At 33.5% G+C, this 23,373-nt stretch overlaps 1 protein-coding gene across 1 annotated transcript; it reads left to right on the forward strand.

The window, feature by feature from the left end:
* Positions 1-3,935: 3,935 nt before the first annotated feature.
* Positions 3,936-21,592, forward strand: LOC131851290 (D-altritol 5-dehydrogenase-like). Its single transcript, XM_059201773.1, has 10 exons — positions 3,936-3,978; positions 12,925-13,074; positions 13,781-13,905; positions 14,613-14,776; positions 15,629-15,730; positions 16,552-16,647; positions 18,826-18,903; positions 19,736-19,829; positions 20,426-20,533; positions 21,400-21,592. The coding sequence occupies exons 2-10, from the start codon at positions 12,931-12,933 to the stop codon at positions 21,515-21,517; spliced, it is 1,029 nt and encodes a 342-aa protein (XP_059057756.1). The 5' UTR covers positions 3,936-3,978; positions 12,925-12,930; the 3' UTR covers positions 21,518-21,592.
* The last annotated feature ends 1,781 nt before the right edge of the window (positions 21,593-23,373 follow it).

The raw sequence follows: 23,373 nt of genomic DNA on the forward strand, positions 1-23,373 counted from the left end.
GTTTGTTATGTTTATTAAAAACCTACACAGCGACGGACTAATGCTAAAGAGGACCCTAGGTAATATTTTAATTCCGGCCGTATTTTTTAGTCATGACAAATACTTTACATTTGGTAATTTAAAAAATTAGTCCAAGCCACGTGCCTAGATTGCCTAGACTTTAGTCCGCTCGTTCCATCTATTCCTTGACCAGCAATTGTACTAGAGGTTGACTATTGATAAACAAAGTGAACACATTTCAGAAAAGGCGCTTCGTTTATAATATTTTTAAGATGCATGATAATAGAACGCTCCCGCCTGAGCTATTAGGTTGTTCGGAAAGTAATTTCGTTTTTTCCTAACTAAGGATTTAATTGTATTTTTTGCACTCAACTTCACACTTAAGCCGTATAATTTTTATATGCTTTGAGAGCTCATAATTCGCCGGTTCGCATCAACCAGTGCCTTTATCAGCTTCAACCGGACTTCCCGAGGGTGGTGCATCTTTACATCAAAATTGCCAGATCGAAATTTAGCGAACCAGTTCTGGCATTGGCGTAGAGTCACGTGGGGCAAGTGTGCGCAGCGAGTAAGTGTGCGCACTCGAAGTATTTCAAAAACGGTTTATAGGTACGAACTGATAACACCCCTCCTCATTAGCGCACAAAAGGCTATACATAGTGCAACTTTTTCACTGTCCGCCGGTGAACCATTTTGTTCCGTAAGTGAGTATTGTTTTTTGCTTGAATTATTGCGATTTTTGTCTTAAATGAGAGACTCATTCCTTTGTAATATATTTATATTTTGAAATTATGCTTTATACCATCGAACAGTACATTTTATGTAATATAAGCCGTGTTTAATCTTTTGGTGATGACGATTACGTAATATTGCTCAGTTCTGGTTAAATTTTATTTTGATGTATTGGGGCAAGTGTGCGCATACGCATGTCGGGTAAGTGTGCGCATGCGAATACTTACCCCGCTCCGCTTTGGCTTTGTATTTATGATGCAATTTGTTATTTCAGAGTTTAATTATACATAAAAAATGCCTCGATTATAAAAGAAATATACCGGATAGAAGTGTTGTCACAGAGGAACAGCTAGAAGCTGTTAAAAGATTAATTTCGGAGGTTGGTAGCAAACGACAGTGTGGCACCCGCAATAATGAGTGTACCTTCGTCTAGGAATGAATATGTACGACTGTCATCCATCCAAGAAATGCCGAAGTTGGCCTTAGGCATTTCTTGGAGGGATGACTGTGATTCAAAATCGGCGAAAGAAAGGCAAAAAGTCAATCATTGATACTGTAAGTCCTTATAAAGTAGAATTGGAAAAAAGAAAAAACAAGAGGAAGAATAAATTGCCAAAAAAGAAGATACGACTTGATCTGAAAATAAATAAAATGATGAGCAGGAATTATTTTGCCCACTGTGTGCAGAAAAATACATATTTCCACCGAATGAAAACTGGATCCAATACAGCATCATGAACAATGCAATAACTTTGAAAAGGAAATATTTGAACTGATGTATTATTAGGTTGAGGATGTCTATTTTCTGGTTTGTCGTAAGAGTCTGACTCTATTTACTGTATGTTACATGTTGCGTACTCTTACCCGCACTACTGCGCACACTTACCCCTACATATACTTGGGTAAGTGTGCGCATTTAAACAGTTTTGATTTTGTTGATTTCCAAAGAATTTGTGTAAATGATAATGATTTATTTTGCGTTTAAGTTGTTGATTATTAAATATTTTATATAATAAACCTTGTTTTGTTCCAGTTAACTTCAAATATTTTATTATATGATACTTCAAACCTTAAGTGCGTACACTTGCCCCACGTGACTCTACTGTTAACACACCTTCTCCACACACTTCGGTCTATTTCTTTCTGGCTTGAACAGCATTTTTGCCCTTTCTGTAGTAAAACAGTAAGATATGTCGAAAATGCTGCTTATTCCTCTCCATATTTAAAAGGGTACCAACCAAAAACTACTGCGTAGAATTAATTGGAATTTTTCACACACAACCCTTGCTATATGAGCTCTCAAAGCATATAAAAATTATTATGTTGAGTGCAAAAAATACAACCTAATAATATCCTCCACCAGTGCCCCGCCAGCGTATAGGCAGGGCATCAGTGGAGGATGATAGGTTGAGTATGAGGTCAGGGCAGTTAGCTCATCGTGGCAAATTTTCATTAGAAATTTATTATGATGATTCTAAGGGGGTACCTACTGCTTGTCAATCATCGTGGCAAATTCATTTGAAATTTATTATGATGATTCTAAGGGGGTACTGCTTGTCAACCTGACATAGTACATTGCTAGCAATGGAGTTATTAATCCACCTAGGTAGGTACTATGTGGCAGAAAGTATTAAGGCTATATCAATCATACGAGTTAACAAATATGTCATTGTTTGTTTTGCTGAATTGTAAATAAACTTTATTATCTTTGTTATCGTTATTATTATTTACAGGTTAAAAATAAAACTGCATTCTAAGAAAAATTATCAAAGTCATTAAAATATAATAATACAGACAGACAACTATGAATTTTATTATTAGCTTTATTAATGACATTAGCATAGATAACATAATATTACATAACAATAGTTTCTTCACAAAAGAAGTACAAATGATAACATGTTGTTATTGTTTTTATTATATGTATTTGAGGCTTTGGTCATTTTTGTTAGAATGGATAATTCACACAGCGCCATGTTGTCCCAAGTTAAGCAAAGCTTGTATTATAGGCACTAACAACTAAAATACTGATATATATTATTTTGTTAATGCACATATAATACACCGAGAATTTTTGTACTGGACAAACACTTATACTCATGAATACAAAAGTTTGCAATTGCGAGGACTCGAACCCGCGACCATCAGAAGAAAAGCGGTGTGGTATATCGCTAGATCACAGAGGCCGTCCAATATAACAACTTTGTTTACGATAAGATAAATTTTATGACTCATTGATACGATGGTGGGAAGATTTAGACGAAACGGCACGACTAAATGCGCGTTGAATATATAGTCTTTATTTTTTTTAATATTACCACAATATTACGGAAATTTGTTAAACTCATTCGCCATAGGTTCGAGTATTACGTAAACAGATTTATTACAATTATTTACTCCCCCATCCCCCTTGTCAGCAAAAGTAAGGAAAGCTCTTACCCCCTCCTTAAGTAAACTTTTCAATTAATGTATTGTTTTTTAGCAAACACAATGTGAGGGTTGCCATTCGTAAAAAAGTAAATAACTACCTATGACTCCCCAATCCCCCATGTCACCCAAAATAATCAAAGCAAAGATCCCCCGCTCCCCATAGTGCTTACGTAATACTTGAACGGCTCCTTAAAGGAGCAAATACTGCCGATCTCTTATCGGTTACATGTATAACATGATGGTATACTTCTCAGTCTCAAAAGCGACCAGGCGTCGATGATTAAAAAAGAAATTCAGTTCAGTCACTTGCCAGATTTTCTCAATTTAATCTATGGACGGTAGGAAAAAATATATTAATACATAAAAGTTGACTTTGATAAGCGGCTAATATGTCCCTTATATTGTGGATATTTTGTAACGACCATTTTTGTATCGATTGATTGAAGACGAAGATTTTGTGAGTGATAAATGTGATAATTTACAATTTCACATTATTCTGAACAACGCTCATTTATACTTAATAGTAATAGTTTCTTCTTGTGATGAGTCATGAGTCAGTGAGTGGTAGAATAAAAAAAATATTAACTATCCCAAAGTAAAATCAGTTTGTATAAAAACAAAGATTATTTTTATTTCTATTGTTACAAATATATGTATATATATAAAATAAGCGCACGGAGTTACACCGTTTGATGTAAATCATCATAATTATAGAACATCAAAGTATTATCGTTGCATTAGGTATAGCAAAACTGAGGACACTTTATCCATTTGATATTTTATAGCTTAACGGCTTACAGTCAGGTGATAGACGAGGTTAGTGCTAACATTAGTTAAACATAAAACATATTTATATAGTTAAAATTTTATTTATCTTCTCTTAATGTTACTCCATTCAATTTATAGAAATACATAAAATTGATGTGTCCTTTTATAATTTTAGCAATTAACAGCATTTTACTATATCACTAAATGCATGTAGTAGATACAGTACTTAAATAAAAGAAAATTAAAACGTTTATCTGTCTGTCTGTTTGTTCTTGCTAGTCTCTAAAATACAGTACCGGTTTTAACCGGACTTAGGTTACTTTTATTTTAGAGACTTTATTTATCTTAACAAAATAAAATATATAAACAAATAATATATATATATATATATATATATATAAACACCTCTTTGGGCACTTTGTTGATCACGCCACAACCTAAACACTTGCCGATTCCACCTTTTGCACTGAATAACTTGACCTCTATCGCGTATATCTCAGGCGGTATGGCAACGTCGCATTCTGTTTTGCGATGTGGCCATATATATTCGTCGATAGTACGATATACTCGACACTTTTTTTACTAATAATTCGTGACTGAATGGCTCCGAACGGCTAAATTTTTGGTATACACAAAGACTTTTTGGCTCTGAATATATTCCAAAAATCAATTAATTATGTTGATCACTTTATATACTCGTCCTTACTGCGATACTTATTTACATCCGAATATATATAGATACCGTAACGGTCTATCAATTATGAATTTATTAATTTACTAATGTAGATATTTTATATTCGCAATGCTCCATACATGCAAGCTCCAGCAACGGTGGAGGCAGGGTCCCCCCTGCACCGTACACCGCACCCCGCGCACACAAACAAATTAGATATTTTTTGAATACACAAAGACTTTTTGGCTCTGTATATATATTTCAAAAATCAATTAATTATGTTGATCACTTTATATACTGGTCCTTACTGCGATACTTATTTTAATCCGAATATATATAGATACCGTAACGGTCTATCAATTATGAATTTACTAATCTAGATATTTTATATTCGCAATGCTCCATACATGCAAGCTCCAGCAACGTTGGAGGCAAGGGGGAGCACCGTACACCGCACCCCGCGCACACAAACAAATTAGAATAAATTAAATTCATAAGATTATTTATATATTTCGACTGCCTCGGTGGTCACACCGCTTTACATCCGATGGTCGCGGGTTCGATTTCTCGCACGGTGCAAACAATTGTACTCATCGGTCATCGATTGTTTTCATCGGTCTGGGTGTTTTATATGTATATTATATATGTATTTACAAAATAAAAATATCTATATCAGTTCAGTATCAGTCTGTGTTAATTGTCCAGGGCTATTTATTATATATTTATAAACGGTTATCTTTTTCCATCCCACCGCTCGCTATCGACAGTGAATTCATAGAAATGTCACTCTAAAAACAATAATAGTTTTGTTTTTGTATTTCAAATACTAAATGCAAAATAGGTATTTTCAAAATACTTTTTCAAAATAAAGTACCTTTTGAATTTTTGTCCAAACCTCAGATATTTTATTTATTTTAGGTATATCAATCATTACATAGTAATATAAAAACAAAGTCGCTGTCGCATCTAACAGTACATAAACAAAGAAAGAAGACTTTTTTGGCTCTGATACCGTAACGGCCTATGAATTATGAATTTATTATACCTAATCTAGATATTTTATATTCGCAATGCTACGTACATTGTAATATCCGCCTCCATTCATTGTAACGGTGGAGGGACTAAATAGTTGAATAAAACTGAATAAGCAGTTGCTCCACTCTATAGGTACTGCGTCGTCGTCGTATGCTGTTCATTTTTTCACTCGTTTTGGCGCCAAGAGAGGGTCACATAGTCGTGGTCAAGTTAAGAACTTATAATTTAATTTTGATAACAATAGATACAAGTAAAAAGTAGGTATTATATTAATGTACGTAAGTACTGTACTTAAAAATATTTATTCTATATTGTACATTTGAAAAACTTATCACTTAAGGACTTGTGTGACATATACACGTACATACTGCCATTTTCTCTTAAAGACATCCAGAGAAGCTTTAGATTTATCAAATACGCGGGGTGCACCGACCTTTGACCTTATAACACCTGATTCGCGCGTAACAAATTACATTGCTACTTTTTGGTATTTTATAGTGGATATTTCACTATAAAATATTATTATTTCTTTAGATTATGACATAATAGCATAGTTTACATGATTTTAAGGGAAACATACGATAAAAAAATTCCCGTAAAATGTAAAAGATAAAAAATGGTTATTGTTGGTTATCCTTGAGAGATAGACATATACCATCACGGACTTTTTTGTTGACCTTATTTTGATACATCTCAAAGCACTAGACAATACGCATTTTCATTAAACAGTATTATATTTTTTTTATTTATTTAACTTTAATGCACAAAAAAAATTGTACATGTGGCGGACTTAATATCTTGCCGCGTTATTTACCAGGCAACCATGAGTGGTGCAGCGAAAGATTATTGGCGGTGCACTAATATAAATAAGAAATGTCAAAAAAAGATTTATAAAGATAATAAAGATAAGCAAAATATACATTTCTATAAAAAAATAACAATATACATACATAAATATATAACCCATAAATGTATAAATAAATACATAATGATCCGATAATCAAATTATAAGTACAGTCTCAAATTGAAAGTAAGAAAAACAGAAAATATAGAGAGAACTATAGGGATATAACAGAAAGATGTGAAAAAAGGAGGACAGTAAAAAAGTTACAAATTTAAATAATGTTCCCGCAATTTCTGTTTAAATGAATTTATTACATTATTATATATATTAGGCATACGACTAGCCTTATGCTGTTACTTTTTTTTTAATCTATACATCTATACATGTAAATAAAATTGGAGTGTCTGTTTGTAATATTGAAATAACCGTTTTTTACTACCTGCATATGAATATAAATACGGTACATACACCAAAATAACATATTTTACAAGTTTTGTCTGTCTGTCTGTTTGTTCCGGCTAATCTCTGAAATAGCTGGACCGATTTTGACGGGACTTTTTGGCAAGTAGCTGATGTAATAAGGAGTAACTTACGCTACTGTTATTTTAGAAAAATAAAATAAAATTTCACGCGGACGAAGTCGCTGGGGCCAGCTAGTCTATAGATATACCGAGATTTAATATTTAAGTTGCTATTATGTTGTTGACAAAATTTTACTGTAATGTTACTATTACGTTATCCTACACAATTTGTATTATTTTGGATGAATAAATAAATAAATAATAATCTATACATCTATACATATAAATAAAATTGGAGTGTCTGTTTGTAATACTGAAATAACCGTTTTTTACTACATGCATATGAATATATATAAGGTACATATACCAAAATAACAATTTTTATAATTTTTGTCTGTCTGTCTGTCGGTCTGTTTGTTCCGGCTAATCTCTGAAATGGCTGGACCGATTTTGACGGTACTTTTTTTGGCAGGTAGCTGATTTATAAGGAGTAACTTAGGTTACTTTTATTTTAGAAAAATAAAGTTAAATTCCACGCGGACGAAGTCGCGGGAACAGCTTGTTTTTAATAAAAACGGTTTATTTGATAGAAAAAACATCTTTTTTGTGGTACTTGAGAATGTTGAAGCCTGTTGTTTGTAATATTGAAATAACCGTTTTTTACTACTTGCATATGAATATAAATACGGTACATACACCAAAATAACATATTTTACAATTTTTGTCCGTCTGTCTGTTTGTTCCAGCTAATCTCTGTAATGGCTGGACCGATTTTGACGGGACTTTTTTTGGCAGGTAGCTGATGTAATAAGGAGTAACTTAGGCTACTTTTATTTTAGAAAAATAAAGTTAAAAACCACGTGGACGAAGTCGCGGGAACAGCTACTGTATAATATATTAGAGATACCAACGTGTTTTTTTATTGATGACTAGCTGTACACGGGATTTCGTCCGTGTGGAATTTCACTTTATTTTTCTAAAATATAAGAAGTTAATTTCCACGCGGACGAAGTCGCGTGTACAGCTAGTTGTCGGTAGTCTAGCGATTTAGCACACTGCTTTGATTCCTGCTTGGTGGTCGAGGGTTCGATTCCTCGCACGCTGCAAACATTTGTATTCATGAGTAGGATTGTTTGTAACGGTCTGGGTGTTTTCTATGTATAGATAATATATATGTATTTACGAAAAAATCTTTGTATTTATATCAGTTGTCTGGTACCCATAACATAATCTTCAGCTAGCTTAACTTGGGTCTAGATGAAGCTGTGTGAATTGTCCTGAGATTACTATTATTATTAATTGGTACACAGGTAAACTACTAACTAGGCCATATTGGTGTTGTTTGTTATGGTGAAAAAACTAGTATATATATAAGTTACACGTACAATTTCAAAGACTTATTTCTTGAAAACTGCTGGCTATTCTGAAATAAAACTTTAGGGTTACAAACCCTAAAGTTTTATTACCTTTAATCATATTTTATATGTAATGTTTGCATATAAAATATGATTAAAGGTTACCAGTGTATTTACACTTTTACTGAACAAACAGAGTTGTTTAATACTGAAAATATTGTGTGGAAGGCATCAATTACTTTCAGTGCATGTATAGCTTTTCTCTTTTCCTAATTATTATTATTATTAAGTTTAAAGTGGTTGAATTTTACGTAAGTGGTATTTATACATTATTTCTAATTTACCATTTATTTTAAGTTTTTTAAACTCTATTCATCGAGACCTATCTAATGAGTCCAAACACGATATTTCTGCTGTAAGTTTTCGAAGAGTATGTTCATCATCTGATAATACTGGTGCCAGCATGAAGTCAAGGTTAACAGATAACTAATTACTTTTATTTCGTCAAAATCTTTAGATTACGTATAATAAATTCATAATATCGCTACCTATTCAAATCAAAACAAGTATTAGGTACTTCATTTACTAGTATATAAATTCATCAACACACAAGTAAATGATTTTTAAATATATTCAGAGCCAAAAAATCTTTGTGCATTTAAAAAATTTTGCCGATACGGATTCACTATTGCAAGAAATTGTTGAAAAAATATATATCGAGTATCTACTACTATCGATGAATACATTTGGCAACAACGCATGGTCTCGGCCGGAACGGCAACATCGCATACTAGAATACAAAGATAGTGGTAGAACGCGGAACGGCAACATGTTGCCGTTCCGCCACGCTACCGTTATAGTGGTAGAAAGAGAGAGACAGTGGAATCAGCAATATCTACGGATCGTGGCTGGATCAACTAAGTGTGCAAGTTTATATAAATGTATATATATATATATATATACATTTGTCTTTAATTCAAAGGAAATACAAATAATGAACGCATCACATTTAAAACAGTAATAAGTACGTAATATTATCACATTTTCAAACAGTAAGTACGTAATATTATCACATGGTAACAGCACGTATTATGGCAAAAATAAACATCGGCTGATTTGAAAAGATTTATTATAGTAATAATAGTAATCTCAGGACAATTCACACAGCTTCATCTAGACCCAAGTTAAGCTAGCTGAAGATTATGTTATGGGTACTAGACAACTGATATAAATACAAAGATTTTTTGTCGTAAATACATATATATTATCTATACATAGAAAACACCCAGACCGTTACAAACAATCATACTCATGAATACAAATGTTTGCAGCGTGCGAGGAATCGAACCCTCGACCACCAAGCAGGAATCAAAGCGGTGTGCTAGCTAAATCGCTAGACTACCGACAACTAGCTGTACACGCGACTTCGTCCGCGTGGAATTTAACTTCTTATATTTTATAAAAATAAAGTGAAATTCCACACGGACGAAATCCCGTGTACAGCTAGTCATCAATAAAAAAAAACACGTTGGTATCTCTAATATATTATACAGTAGCTGTTCCCGCGACTTCGTCCACGTGGTTTTTAACTTTATTTTTCTAAAATAAAAGTAGCCTAAGTTACTCCTTATTACATCGGCTACCTGCCAAAAAAAGTCCCGTCAAAATCGGTCCAGCCATTTCAGAGATTAGCTGGAACAAACAGACAGACGGACAAAAATTGTAAAATATGTTATTTTGGTGTATGTACCGTATTTATATTCATATGCAAGTAGTAAAAAACGGTTATTTCAATAATACAAACAACAGGCTTCAACATTCTCAAGTACCACAAAAAAGATGTTTTTTCTATGAAATAAACCGTTTTTATTAAAAACAAGCTGTTCCCGCGACTTCGTCCGCGTGGAATTAAACTTTATTTTTCTAAAATAAAAGTAACCTAAGTTACTCCTTATAAATCAGCTACCTGCCAAAAAAAAGTACCGTCAAAATCGGTCCAGCCATTTCAGAGATTAGCCGGAACAAACAGACCGACAGACAGACAGACAAAAATTATAAAAATTGTTATTTTGGTATATGTACCTTATATATATTCATATGCATGTAGTAAAAAACGGTTATTTCAATATTACAAACAGACACTCCAATTTTATTTATATGTATAGATTATTATTTATTTATTTATTTTTTCATCCAAAATAATACAAATTGTGTAGGATAACGTAATAGTAACATTACAGTAAAATTTTGTCAACAACATAATAGCAACTTAAATATTAAATCTCGGTATATCTATAGACTAGCTGGCCCCAGCGACTTCGTCCGCGTGAAATTTTATTTTATTTTTCGAAAATAACAGTAGCGTAAGTTACTCCTTATTACATCAGCTACTTGCCAAAAAAAGTCCCGTCAAAATCGGTCCAGCTATTTCAGAGATTAGCCGGAACAAACAGACAGACAGACAGACAAAACTTGTAAAATATGTTATTTTGGTGTATGTACCGTATTTATATTCATATGCAAGTAGTAAAAACGGTTATTTCAATATTGCAAACAGACACTCCAATTTTATTTACATGTATAGATGTATAGATTAAAAAAAAAGTAACAGTCATAAGGCTAGTCGTATGCCTAATATATATAATAATGTAATAAATTCATTTAAACAGAAATTGCGGCAACATTATTTAAATTTGTAACTTTTTTACTGTCCTTCTCCATTTTTCACATCTTTCTGTTATATCCCTATAGTTCTCTCTATATTTTCTGTTTTTCTTACTTTCAATTTGAGACTGTACTTATAATTTGATTATCAGATCATTATGTATTTATTTATATATAATATTTATACATTTATGGGTTATATTTAAATGAATTTAATCGATAAAATCGTTGTTAAGTATTAAATTAATTGTAAGTGATATTAACTATTATATTATGCATAAAAAATATTTGTAATAATAAAGAAAATACATTTAAAATATTTTACTTGTTGTGTTAGTTATTTATAAGATCTTACTATAATTGTTAGCTGCTTTACAATTTAGAAAGTACAATAGGTAATGTAAATTAAAATTAATTGAATACTTAACAACGTTTTGTTCGATTAAATTCATTTAATTATTAAAATAGTTAATTTAAAATTAGAATAAAGACAAAAAAAAAATAACAAAAAAAATCGGTGGCGGGAATCGAACCTTGAGCGTCCGTTTGATAAGTTGATTCAAAGGCTTATTAAAATCAAAATTCAAAATTCAAAGTTACTGGTCATTTTGAAATAATACTTAGGGTTCGCATACCCTTATCGGATACTACTACTACACGGAGTTTCGTCAAAATAGAATATCTAGGTTAGGTATAATAAATTCATAATTAATAGACCGTTACGGTATCTGTATATACTCGGATCAAAACAAGTACTATGAAATAAGAAAGAGTATATAAATTGATTAACACAAGTAATTGATTTTTGAAATATATTCAGAGCCAAAAAGTCTTCTTTCTTTATTTATGTACTTGTTAGATGCGACAGCGACTTTGTTTTATACTATACTATACTATGTAATGATTGATATACCTAAAATAAATAAAATATCTGAGGTTTGGACAAAAACTCAAAGGGTAATTTATTTTGAAAAAGTATTTTGAAAATACCTATTTTGCTTTTAGTGTTATAGTACTTTAACTGTTATATTTTAAGTAACAATGTTTAATTATAATTAATACTACTGCACCAACACTCCGATCGTGCAAAAAAATTTGCTGTTTCATTATTTTTTTAGTTCAATTAGTGGTCTACCTAAGTCCTGGGGTAAGGGGGGGGAGAGTCATGACGCCCCCATGACTCCCAAGACCTCCATGACGCTCCCCCCTGGATCCGCCGTTACGTCTTCTCTTCATTCGCTCAGTAACGTTGTTACTAAAGGAAAAATTCCCGTCCAAAAAATAACAAGTATTGAGGTTTGATCTGGAGTCACGTTCCTCTAGACTGATTTCTATAAATATTTAGATTAGATAGACTATTATTCTTGAAATACTAGCTAGACATTATTAAGTTACTGTAGCCATAAGCTAGTAGTCCAAACGTGCCAATGAGGAAGCCCTTGGCAAATGCTGCACCCTGATTGGCCCGTTTGAATTGGATCAAGAAGTGGTCGAATGCCAAAAAGGTGGATTTGTATAAAATCGTGTATAAATCGCTTAATTATTATTATTACTCGTCGTGACAGTTGTGGCTCAAAAAGGATCAACATTTATATATCGTCAGCTGGCATTAGATCAACAAAAGGCCTCCGGATCAACAAGTGAAAAAGGATCAACAAAAAACTACCTATACGGCACGTCTGAGCCACAAAGTGCCCAAGGGGATATATTATATATATATATATATATATATATATATATATATATATATATATATATATATATATATTATTTGTTATAATTGATTATTGATAACTGAAAAAAAGGCTAATTTATATTTCTAGCCTCTATTATTTTATCTTCATTGTTATTTACATTAACGGATCAAGATGTTCTCTCTGAAGCGACATATTTATCTTGCAGATCAAAATGGAGGCATTAGTATACGATGGTGTATCTCAAACTATCAGTTATGTGTCCGACTACCCTGTACCTACGTTAATCAATGACACAGATGTTATTGTCAAGGTGGCGTACTCAGGAGTCTGTGGTACAGATCTTCATATCATTCAGGTGAGATATAATTTAATTTTTAAATCAAAATATGCATCTTTATTCATGTATAACTACATCCGGTGCGCATACATGCTCCGGTGGTCTAGTGGTTTTCCGATGGTCTCGTGTTCGATTCCATGCAAGGTGCAATCATTTGTATTCCTGAGTATGATTGATGACTGTTTTCGGTCTAGGTGTTTTCTATGTATATTATGTATGTATTTACGGCAAAAATGTAGGTATCTAAGCATTTATATCTGTTGTCTAGTACCCATAAGATAAGCAAGCAGAGCTTATCTTTAGATTGGAACTAGATGGTGCTGCTGTGAATTGTCCAGGGTTACTAGTATTATTATATGTATGTATTCATAATAATGATAATCCTGGACAATTCATACAGCTCAATCTAGTCAGTGGACCTTGGCGGCCTGGGGATTCTTAGCACCCCATACTCTATCATTATCATGACTGCCGCTTTGGGCAGGGATAGAAGAGCGGCCGTGAACTACGGGTTACATTTGTGTAGAACTTGTGTTTAAATTAAATGACTACAATAATAATAATTTATAAAACTTAGTTGGACAAATTAATACAAAACTAATACCACCGTTGCGGAAAAATAGACATCAAAATTAACTCGATTGATTCAGTTGGTGACATCATTTACTTCAATACCTCTACCTAACTTTTAAAGTTAATTGAAAATGCAAATTCATATCTTTAGGGCAAGTTCCCAGTTTCCGAAGAGAATTCACTGCCACTGGGCCATGAGTTCAGCGGTGAAATCTATGAGGCAGGCAAGGCATCTATCTTCAAGAAAGGACAGAAGGTTGTGGTTGACCCTAACAGGTATTTTCAATATTTGCTGTCTGTTATTTGGTGTCCAAATACGAAATTTTAGGGAAATTTGCACAAAGTCGTCTGCGGGGTACTTCTAACTCGCGTATTTCTGCCTCCCGATGTTTGTAATGTAAGCTGTCTTTTGGCAAAGATTTGTTTTGAAATAAGGGACAAACGAGCTTGCTCTTGCACAAACGAGGCTCCACTGATGGTAAGTGATTATCGCTGTCTAAGAGCACCCGCAACACCAAGAGTGAGTGCGTAGCCAGCTTTTAAGAAGGAATAGGCTGTTGATTCCACAATGTGGTTGTGCGTTCCAAAAAGTTTCGGAAAAAATACGGTGGAGGACCGCCATTCATCCAGATGATCAGAATGATATGTATTTTAGTAAATGGGTTTTGTGAAATAATAAGGTACTGGGCTATGATATTTAGTCTTTTGCAGTGGCAAGACATATGTGGTAATACGGGCTTCACAAATAATGACGTGATGTTTGTGATAGGTATTATTCATGTGCAATGATTAACACTTAAGATTAGATGGGAATTTTATTACACATGTTTGAAAACATTACATCTGAGTTTCTAAATTATCAACGGCTTACTTTATATTTATATTTAACTAGCTATGGCTGCGCCTTAACTTATACTGTCACTAAAATATAATAAACTATAACTAACCTATCTATACCTCATATGATATTTCATTGTCTGCAGAGCGTGTAGTCTCTGTGATTACTGTCGGGACCGTAACTATCAGTTTTGTACTGGTAGCAGTAAGTATACTATTGGAATTTGGCAAGACGGAGGTTGGGCGCAATATGTCCGAGCTCCACAAGATCAGGTCTTTGCATTACCGGCGGATATCACATTAGAACAAGGTAAGAATTTGGACGACTAAGACCCCATAATTTTGCATCGCCCCGAATTCAAAAAAGTTTTTTAAATCATATATTCCTGACTGACTCTACCGTGATGCCGATGAGAATTCAATGCGCGAGTAGTAGGGCCTCCCCCTGCTACGCTGGATTATACACATCACTTAACGGATTTAAATTTACTTTGATTAATTCTGTCATTCCACCATTAGCATGTGCGAGACCACAAATATTCAGTGCGAAAACTTGACTATCACTACTGGAAGCATTACTACCTTTTCTATTTGTGATAAAATTCAGACCGTTACTAAGGCTTCACCTATATTACGATACGCGATACGATACCCATACAAACTGTGAAGGAGGCATTATCAGGCATTACATAGCGTTCGGATATAGCTTGTGAAGCCTAGTATTGACTGTTCGAAGACCAAACGGCGACTGGATGGACGCCGACGCAATGCCAGATTTATTCAAATGTAACACGTGCCCATTTTAAATTATTGTGTTGGTATTGAAAATTATTTTTTAGTTTATATTTTAATAATTGATAATTGCAATAAAATCAATGAGAAAACGTCACCTCCTTTTGCTAGGGGGAACAGTCTCTGCCGTCAGGATTACGGAAGATTGCTTACGCATTCCCGTAACTCTGACAGAAGGTCAAGAGAAGGAACACCTTGGGGGTTTTAGCCTGTAAGAGTCAGGCAGTGCCCATCTACTTCCCCCGGGGCCGGCGAGTCTGAATGAGGATTTTCCCTAAGAAAAAAGAAAGGGGGAACAGTCTCTACCGAGGGCTCCGCCACTGTTCATAAATATTAGGCCAGTTCGTGGCATTATTCTATCTGCTTGCAGCTGGTCTGTGCGAGCCGTATTCTTGCGTGTCCCACGGCTTCGACCGCGCTGCGCCTTTGTCTGTTGGACAGAAGATACTAATTGTTGGTGCTGGTATTATTGGTGAGTATATGCAGCCTCTATCCATTTGATTCGGGGGGAAGAGATTGTTAGTAATAGCATAGATCATATAATGTAATGTTTATTTTATTGCCAACTATATATTATTTCAGTGTATCTGAGAGTAGGTAATTCTAGAGACATTAGTTATGTGCTGATAAATTTGCCAAGCTACTGACCAGATTTCACCCTCATCCCATCTTCCTTTACTGGTGCCTCGGATGCATATACTTACTATATATGTCAAACAAACACACAAACGAGTGTATCATATACGTTAATAACAATAATAACTCAGGACAAACAGAACCATCTAGTCCCAAGCTAAGCAGACCTTGTGTTATGGGTACTAGATAACAGATAAAAATATTTTAAATGCTTTTTTTGTAAACCTTTCATAGGACACACCGAGACTGATACAATCAGTCGTACTAATATATACCAATGACTGTACTGTGCCAGGAATCTAACCCACGACCGATGTCCACTTTCATTCTAATGTATTTGTGTGAATCTCAACGAGGTGCGTGGATGTAATCGTTGTAATTAATTATAAAACACTAAATTTGTAATTAAATCGTAATTATATATGTTTATTAAAATGTCGATATAATCAGCTGCGTAACAAAATACTGAAGAACAGAAAAACAAATAACAATCGTAATCTAGAGAACACAGCGTTATTTATTTAAATATTATGAAATAAATAATTAAGGAGATTTTAATAACTATTTTTGTTGATGTTTCCAACAGATAATGCAACCGATTTACAAGTAAAATAATTAAAGCAACCTTGTAATTCTATAAATATATATTTGTTTCAGGAAATCTATGGGTGACAACTCTGCACCATCACGGACACAGAGATGTGACCGTGTCTGAGATGAATCAAAACAGACTGAAAATTGTAGAGAGACTAGGTCAGTACATTATGTTTCGTTATTAAATTTATTTTTCTCTAATGATCCACCCTGGTACAAAAGTAGTAGTAGCTATTACTTTTGTTTTAAGAGTTTGTATTTTTTTTTAATACCGTACAGCCTGATGAAATACTTTCGGCTTTTGACTGCCTATTTTGGGGTAGTAAAATATTAGGGACAAGACCACCGCTAACGAGACCTCATGACGAAGAACAGTGTGGTTTTTTTAGTGGGTAAGAATCCCACACACCTCCTCGTCATCTTCAAAAGACCCTCTCGTCACCTCTCTAACGGGGGAAGCACTATTAGGTCTTTTGAAGATTCTACACCATAAAAAAAGGTTATGAGACTAGTACAACTTTTTTTTATTAATAAATAAATAAATAACCCTGAACAATTAACACAACGCCATCTAGTCCCACGGTAAACAGAGTTTGTATTATGGGACAAATGATATTAACGCTTAATTTTTTCTTTTGTAAATACATACATAATATACATAGAATACACCCAGACCGATATAAACAATCATACTCATGAGGAATCAAACTCGCTACCATCGGATAGTAAAGCGACATGCTATACCACTAAACCACTAGACCACCGAGGCTGTGAAATCTGTTTATTACTAAGTGTGTTCTGGGCTTGTCGTCGCATGGTATAAAGGCCATGTTATACGTTGACAATATAATAGGTATACCTATTTATAAGTAAAGAATTTCTGAAGTTGATCCAATGTTTTTGTGTTTATCCTCCATCCCTATGTCACAATACAAACATACAAAAACATAACGTTAACGATAATAATGTTTTTATAGAAGAACTTTAAATCCATAGCACTGACAATATTATCTAATTACACTAATAATGAGTGTGTAGCGATTTCTATGTTGATTATCGCATGCCTCTTACTTGTTATACTGTAATTATTTATATAAAAAAAAACATCTTTAAAAAGAGCAACACACAAGTTTATGAATCTGCATTCCCTAGAATCAAAATATGACTATTCAAAAGTGCTTGTAATGAGTTTATTTGAATAAAGATTATTTCTATTTCTATTTCAAAACATGTTTTACGTTGGTTGATAGTGAGAATGGGTTTGCTATGGAGGTCCGTATAAATCCGTGTATTTTTATGATTTTAAAAATAACCTTATTTTTAAAATCAGGTCGTATATAATAATAAATAGCTTATTAAATAGTTACCATAACTTTTTAAAGTATATGTAACATTTTTACCGTTCTTGCTATATATTTCAATGCAGCTACTCTTCTATTAGTGGTAGCGTGATGTGACATAGTGTTCCTCGATAATAACCTATTCAATACTATAGGAATTTTAAAAATCCGATCAATAGTATTGGAGATTACAAACATCAATAAATCAATATTACAAAAAGATAAAGTTACATGTCCGACAGATTCAAGTATCTTACATGTATACATGTTATGTATATAGTATATTAAATATATATGTGATTATGGTCACGTATAATATTTATGTATTTTTAATCTGATTGATAGTTTTTTACAATAATTTTTTAAAATATACTGTCCAAATATCTGTTTTATCTATGGTTGATTGGGATCTGTTAAGCGTGTGCACGTTTATTTGTGTGTGAAAGTTTTAATAAATATATATACATAATATACATTTATATATATATTTATGTTCTATATATACTAACACACATACGACGTTAATCTAAACATATCTGTATGTACCAACTATCAATCAAATCCATTCAGTAAATGTTGTATGAAAGAGTAATAAAATAATAAGAAACATATATATTCATCAATTCTCATTAATTATCCCAATTATAATATATATATATATATATATTTAATATATAATAATAACAGTGGTCTATTCGCCCATCGACATCTAGTCCCAAGCTAAGCAGAACTTGTATTATGACTATTAGACAACAATAGATATACTTTTTTGAAAATATATACATAATGTACACTCAAAACACCCAGAATTATAAATATATAGAATATCCAGATGATTACAAATAATAATAATCATGATTATAAATGTTTGTACCGTGCCAGGATCGAACCCGCAACCATTGTAGGTAAGGCAGTGTGCTAAACCGTCAGACTACCGAGGTCGTCAGATAATACTACCAATTTAGTAGGAATACTATTTCATAAACATTTTTTTCAGACACCGGATATCGCCTTATTTCGCCTGATGTTTTATCTGCAGAAACAATACAGTATGATGTTATTATTGATTGTACAGGTAAACTATATTAGTAAATACTTGAATAATTGACAAAATATTGGTAAATAATAACAAAAAAACGAGCGTAAGCAAACAATTGATAGAAGCATTTCTCAGGAACATATTCCAAAAATATGCGAAACTTCGCATCGCTTTGTGTGTTCTACCGAATACACAACAGACTGTGTTCTGTAGAATTGTTTGACTTGATGTCTACGGCTACCTTTTACCATCACACCGCTAGCCATCGATAGGGAATTCATCCCCACACGCCGGAGCCTAAGTGGTCTCGGACAATGCGCTTTCAGAGGAGCTTCCTCCCGCGTACACTTAGATTGTGGAATGAACTACTGCCGAGGTTGTCTCGAGAGACTACAGCATGGGGTTTTTCAAGAAGGGTATATTAAGGTTTAAGGGTCGGCAACGCGCACGTGACACCCTTGGTGTTTCAGGCGTCCATAGGCTACGGTAACCGTTTACCGTAGATGGGCCGTATGCTTGTTTGCCACCTACGTGGTATAAAAAAATGTATCAGTTAGAGATGTAACAAAAGTATACATTGATAAAAACATTATGAACGCTAAATTAAGTTTAAAAAGAACGAATAAAACTGTAGCAACAATGTTGAAATGATCATCGCCGCCTGTTGTTTTTTTAGTTTTTTTTTAAATGCCTGTATGTAATATTAGTTTATCTGTGCCTGTAGGCACATTTAAAACCACAGTCAAGATTTTTTAAATATTTTTCTGATAGTTCTGATGACTTGTAACTCCTGCTTCAGGTTTATCATCAAATTTTGAAACATTCTGTATATTAATTATTATACCTTCAGTAATTTTGTTATCAACAGGCGTGGCTAAAGTAATGGAGAGTACTTTCAATTATCTTAATCCAGGAGGTAAATATGTACTGTTCGGATGCTGCTCACCCAACGCCAAAGCTCAGTAAGTGCCGTCATTATTTAAGAATAGAAGATAATGAAACAAGTTGGTATAGAGAGTAGAATAGAATAAAACAGAGGGGACAAGAATGTAATTAAATGGAATTAAATATAATAATAGAATGGAAACAGAATGCTTTTAATAATAATAATTATTATTGATTTCTAGCTATTCTGTACATATAATTACTTCTAAATAGTTTTTGACAAATAATGACAAAAAATGAATAAATTTTGATGAAACTTTACAGTAATATAACTTATGCATCGAAATATGACATATGCTAATTTTTTTTCTGAAATTTATCGCGGTTACCGTTGGCACAGCTAGTAAAAATATAAATTTACTAGCTACTCGCTTCGGCTTCGCCCGTACAGCCGTACATGTATTATACATGTAAACCTTCCTCTTGAATCATTCTATCTATTAAAAAAAACCGCATTAAAATCCGTTGCGTAGTTTTACAGATTTAAGCATACATAGGGACAGACAACGATAGCGACTTTATTATATACTATGTAATAATAATGACGAGGCCCATTCTTAATATATATATATGAAGGTTATGTTATAAAAACTATTACTTGATTTGTTCCCAGGGTGAATCCATTCCAGATATACAATAAGGAGCTGACCATCATCGGTGTAAAGGTTAACCCGTTCAGTTTCCCGAAGGCGATCAAATGGCTCAGTGCGATGGGTGACAGGTAATAAGAAACTTTATATTATTTATATTTAGAGCCACATTTAGAATGCCGAATACCTCCACTCCACGAAAGAAGGAGGAAATTTGGAATTGGAAATAAGTTTATAAATATTAATATATATAAAAGTACTAGTATTTTACCAGCGGATTCGCTCGATCGAATCATCGTGTCTGTGAGTGACAAAAGAAAATAACAATAGGCAAATATATGTTTTATAACTTCATTAGTGGCTTTTTTATATTTTTGTTTTTATAAAAATATTTGTATTTTTTAAAATAACAAATATCCTATGTTCATTCTAATAGCTCCAAGAACATGTGTACAAAAGTTTCACCACCGTACCACCCGCCAGAAACTGAAATATCATCCTGATCATCTGGATGAATGGCGGTCTTCCACAGTGCGGTTTTCTAGAAACTTTTTGCCTCCCACAACCACATTGTGGAATCACCTTCCAGCAATGGTATTTCCGAACCGATACGATATTGAAACCTTCAAGAAAAGAGCTTATTCCTTTTTAAAAGGCCCACAACGTACTTGCAATTCCCCTGGTGTTGCGGGTGCTCATGGGCGGCGGTAATCACTTACCATCAGGTGAGCCGCATGCTCGTTTGTCCCCTGTGTTATAAAAAAAAAACATTTATAATATAAGTAAGGATATATAACTTAAATCCTCCCCCCTCCCCCCATGCTTACGTAGACATTTTTCAATTAATGTATTGTTTTTTAGCAAAGACAATGTGAGGGTTGCCATTCGTGTAAAAAAGTAAATAACTACCGATGACGTAATCATCATCTACCCCCCTCCTCTACCCCCCCATATACAGTTATATATATATATACAGTTTTGAATTGTATAATTTCAGGTATATTGACTACCATAAGCTGGGAGTTAAAACATACAGCCTATCGCAATATCAGGACGCTCTCAAAGATCTGAAAGCTGGAAATATATCAAAGGCTGTATTCAAAATAAATTCATAAAAAAAACTAAAACAGACAAAGAAGTTCTAAAAACAAACTATAATAGTTTTTTTGGAAAAAATATTTATTTCTAAACTGTCGTGTTTAATATACATTATTTATATTATTAACCGGGTCTTAGCACGAATAAATTTATGGAAAATAAAGGTTTTTTTTTTCATTCTGCTTGGAATACAGTCATAAATAAATTCAGGCAAAGTTCAGTAGCATCAACAACGATACGTATACTGTGAGTGCGAACTTTCGTTAAACAAGCTAGTGACGGTAGATGAAAAAACTGCTGTCACCTATCTATAACATTATACATTAACATCGCTGTTACACCAGTCAGCTTGCGACCACGGCTAGTGCAACCTAGTCGAAACGTCGAGAGAGGTAAATACAAATATATATATATAGAAAACACCCAGTCCAATACTAACAATCATACTCATGGACACACAAAATTTCATAACAATCGGTGAAGCCATTTCGGAGAAGTTTTGTTACAAACGCTATTTTATACATATACTAGCTGTGCACGCGGTTTTATCCTCATGAAATTTATAGCCTATATGTTACTCTCATGTATAAGCTATATTACTGCAAAGTTTCATCAAAATCCAATCAGTACCTAGTTTTTGCGTGAAAGAGTAACAAACATACTCACAAACTTTCGAGTTTTTAATATTAATAAGATTAGATTGTAGCATAACTAAAGCTTAACCACTCTAAACGTCTCAAGATTTGTTATCTCTATTTGTCAAATTATTATCAGTGTTTGTTTGTTGTTATTAGTTATAGAAAATATATCAGTTTAAGGTAGGTAAGTTACATACGTGATATCGCGAAATTTCAGGAAAGTGGTCGCCAAAACATTCCAATAACATCGTTTAATAATATATTTTATTTTTTATACTATAGTGGTAAACAAGCATACGGCCCATCTGATGGTAAACAGTCACTGCAGCCTTTCAAATTCATTTCCACTGAAGGCGTATGAACAATCTGAAACAGTATGAAAATTACAAAAAAAGTACAAGACAGAAATTATAATTGCATTTCACAATAACGGAAAATATATAGTACATTTACTGTAATAATACAGTAAGCCGTGTAGAGCGAAGCCTAAATATTTACGGCAAAATTTCGATCGCAAATATTGCTATCGCGCTTGGGTGAGGCGAGACTAAAGAACACAGAAGTATTTTGTTCTGTAGTAGAGACGCAAAGTCTCTGAATAAAGATAGAATACTAAGAAATATCTCCATCGTAGCGAGCAGCGCAGGACCGACCGTCGTGGACATCGTTGGGGGAGGCCTATGTCCAGCAGTGGACGTCTAACGGGCTTCGATGATGATGATGATGATGATCTACGTAATTTTATTGCGCGGCCATGCTCCTTTTAATGCATTATTTTTAATAAACAATTACTATGAGAATGGAATGGTGCATCCGCCTGCCCTAGCGGTATAGGCTGGCAGGGCACCAGTGAGGATGATAACATGAGCATGAAGTTAAGTCAGTTAGCCCATCGTGACAAATTCACCAGGAATTTATCATGGTTTCCAGGGGAAGTCAACCTGCCATGGTACATTGCTAGGAATGGGATCAACAATTCATATTACTGACGAAGCTCTTCCCCAAATTTTTAATTTTGTATTTTGAGTGATAATAACGACACCCAAAATCAGCAATTAGACAAAAAAGTAAAAAAAAAACTATCGCTTATTAAAAATATCGATTTTTACATAATCGATATGTTCTTCACGTCCCTACACATATTACAATTATTCTTACATATTATAATTATTCTTAATAAGTAGGTATACTTAGCTGTTAGCTATCCGCGACAGCAACAAAGGGGTCAAAAATGT

The sequence above is a fragment of the Achroia grisella genome, unplaced genomic scaffold (assembly GCF_030625045.1).
Source record: "Achroia grisella isolate CSIRO2021 unplaced genomic scaffold, CSIRO_AGI_Agris_v1 utg782, whole genome shotgun sequence".
NCBI lineage: Eukaryota > Metazoa > Arthropoda > Insecta > Lepidoptera > Pyralidae > Achroia > Achroia grisella.

Coding starts and splice junctions, on each gene's coding strand:
- LOC131851290 (XM_059201773.1), top strand. CDS start 12,931: ATGGAGGCATTAGTATACGATGGTGTATCTCAAACTATCAGTTATGTG. Junction 15,731..16,551: donor TGTTGGTGCTGGTATTATTG/GTGAGTATATGC, acceptor TATTTGTTTCAG/GAAATCTATGGGTGACAACT. Junction 20,534..21,399: donor CTCAGTGCGATGGGTGACAG/GTAATAAGAAAC, acceptor GTATAATTTCAG/GTATATTGACTACCATAAGC.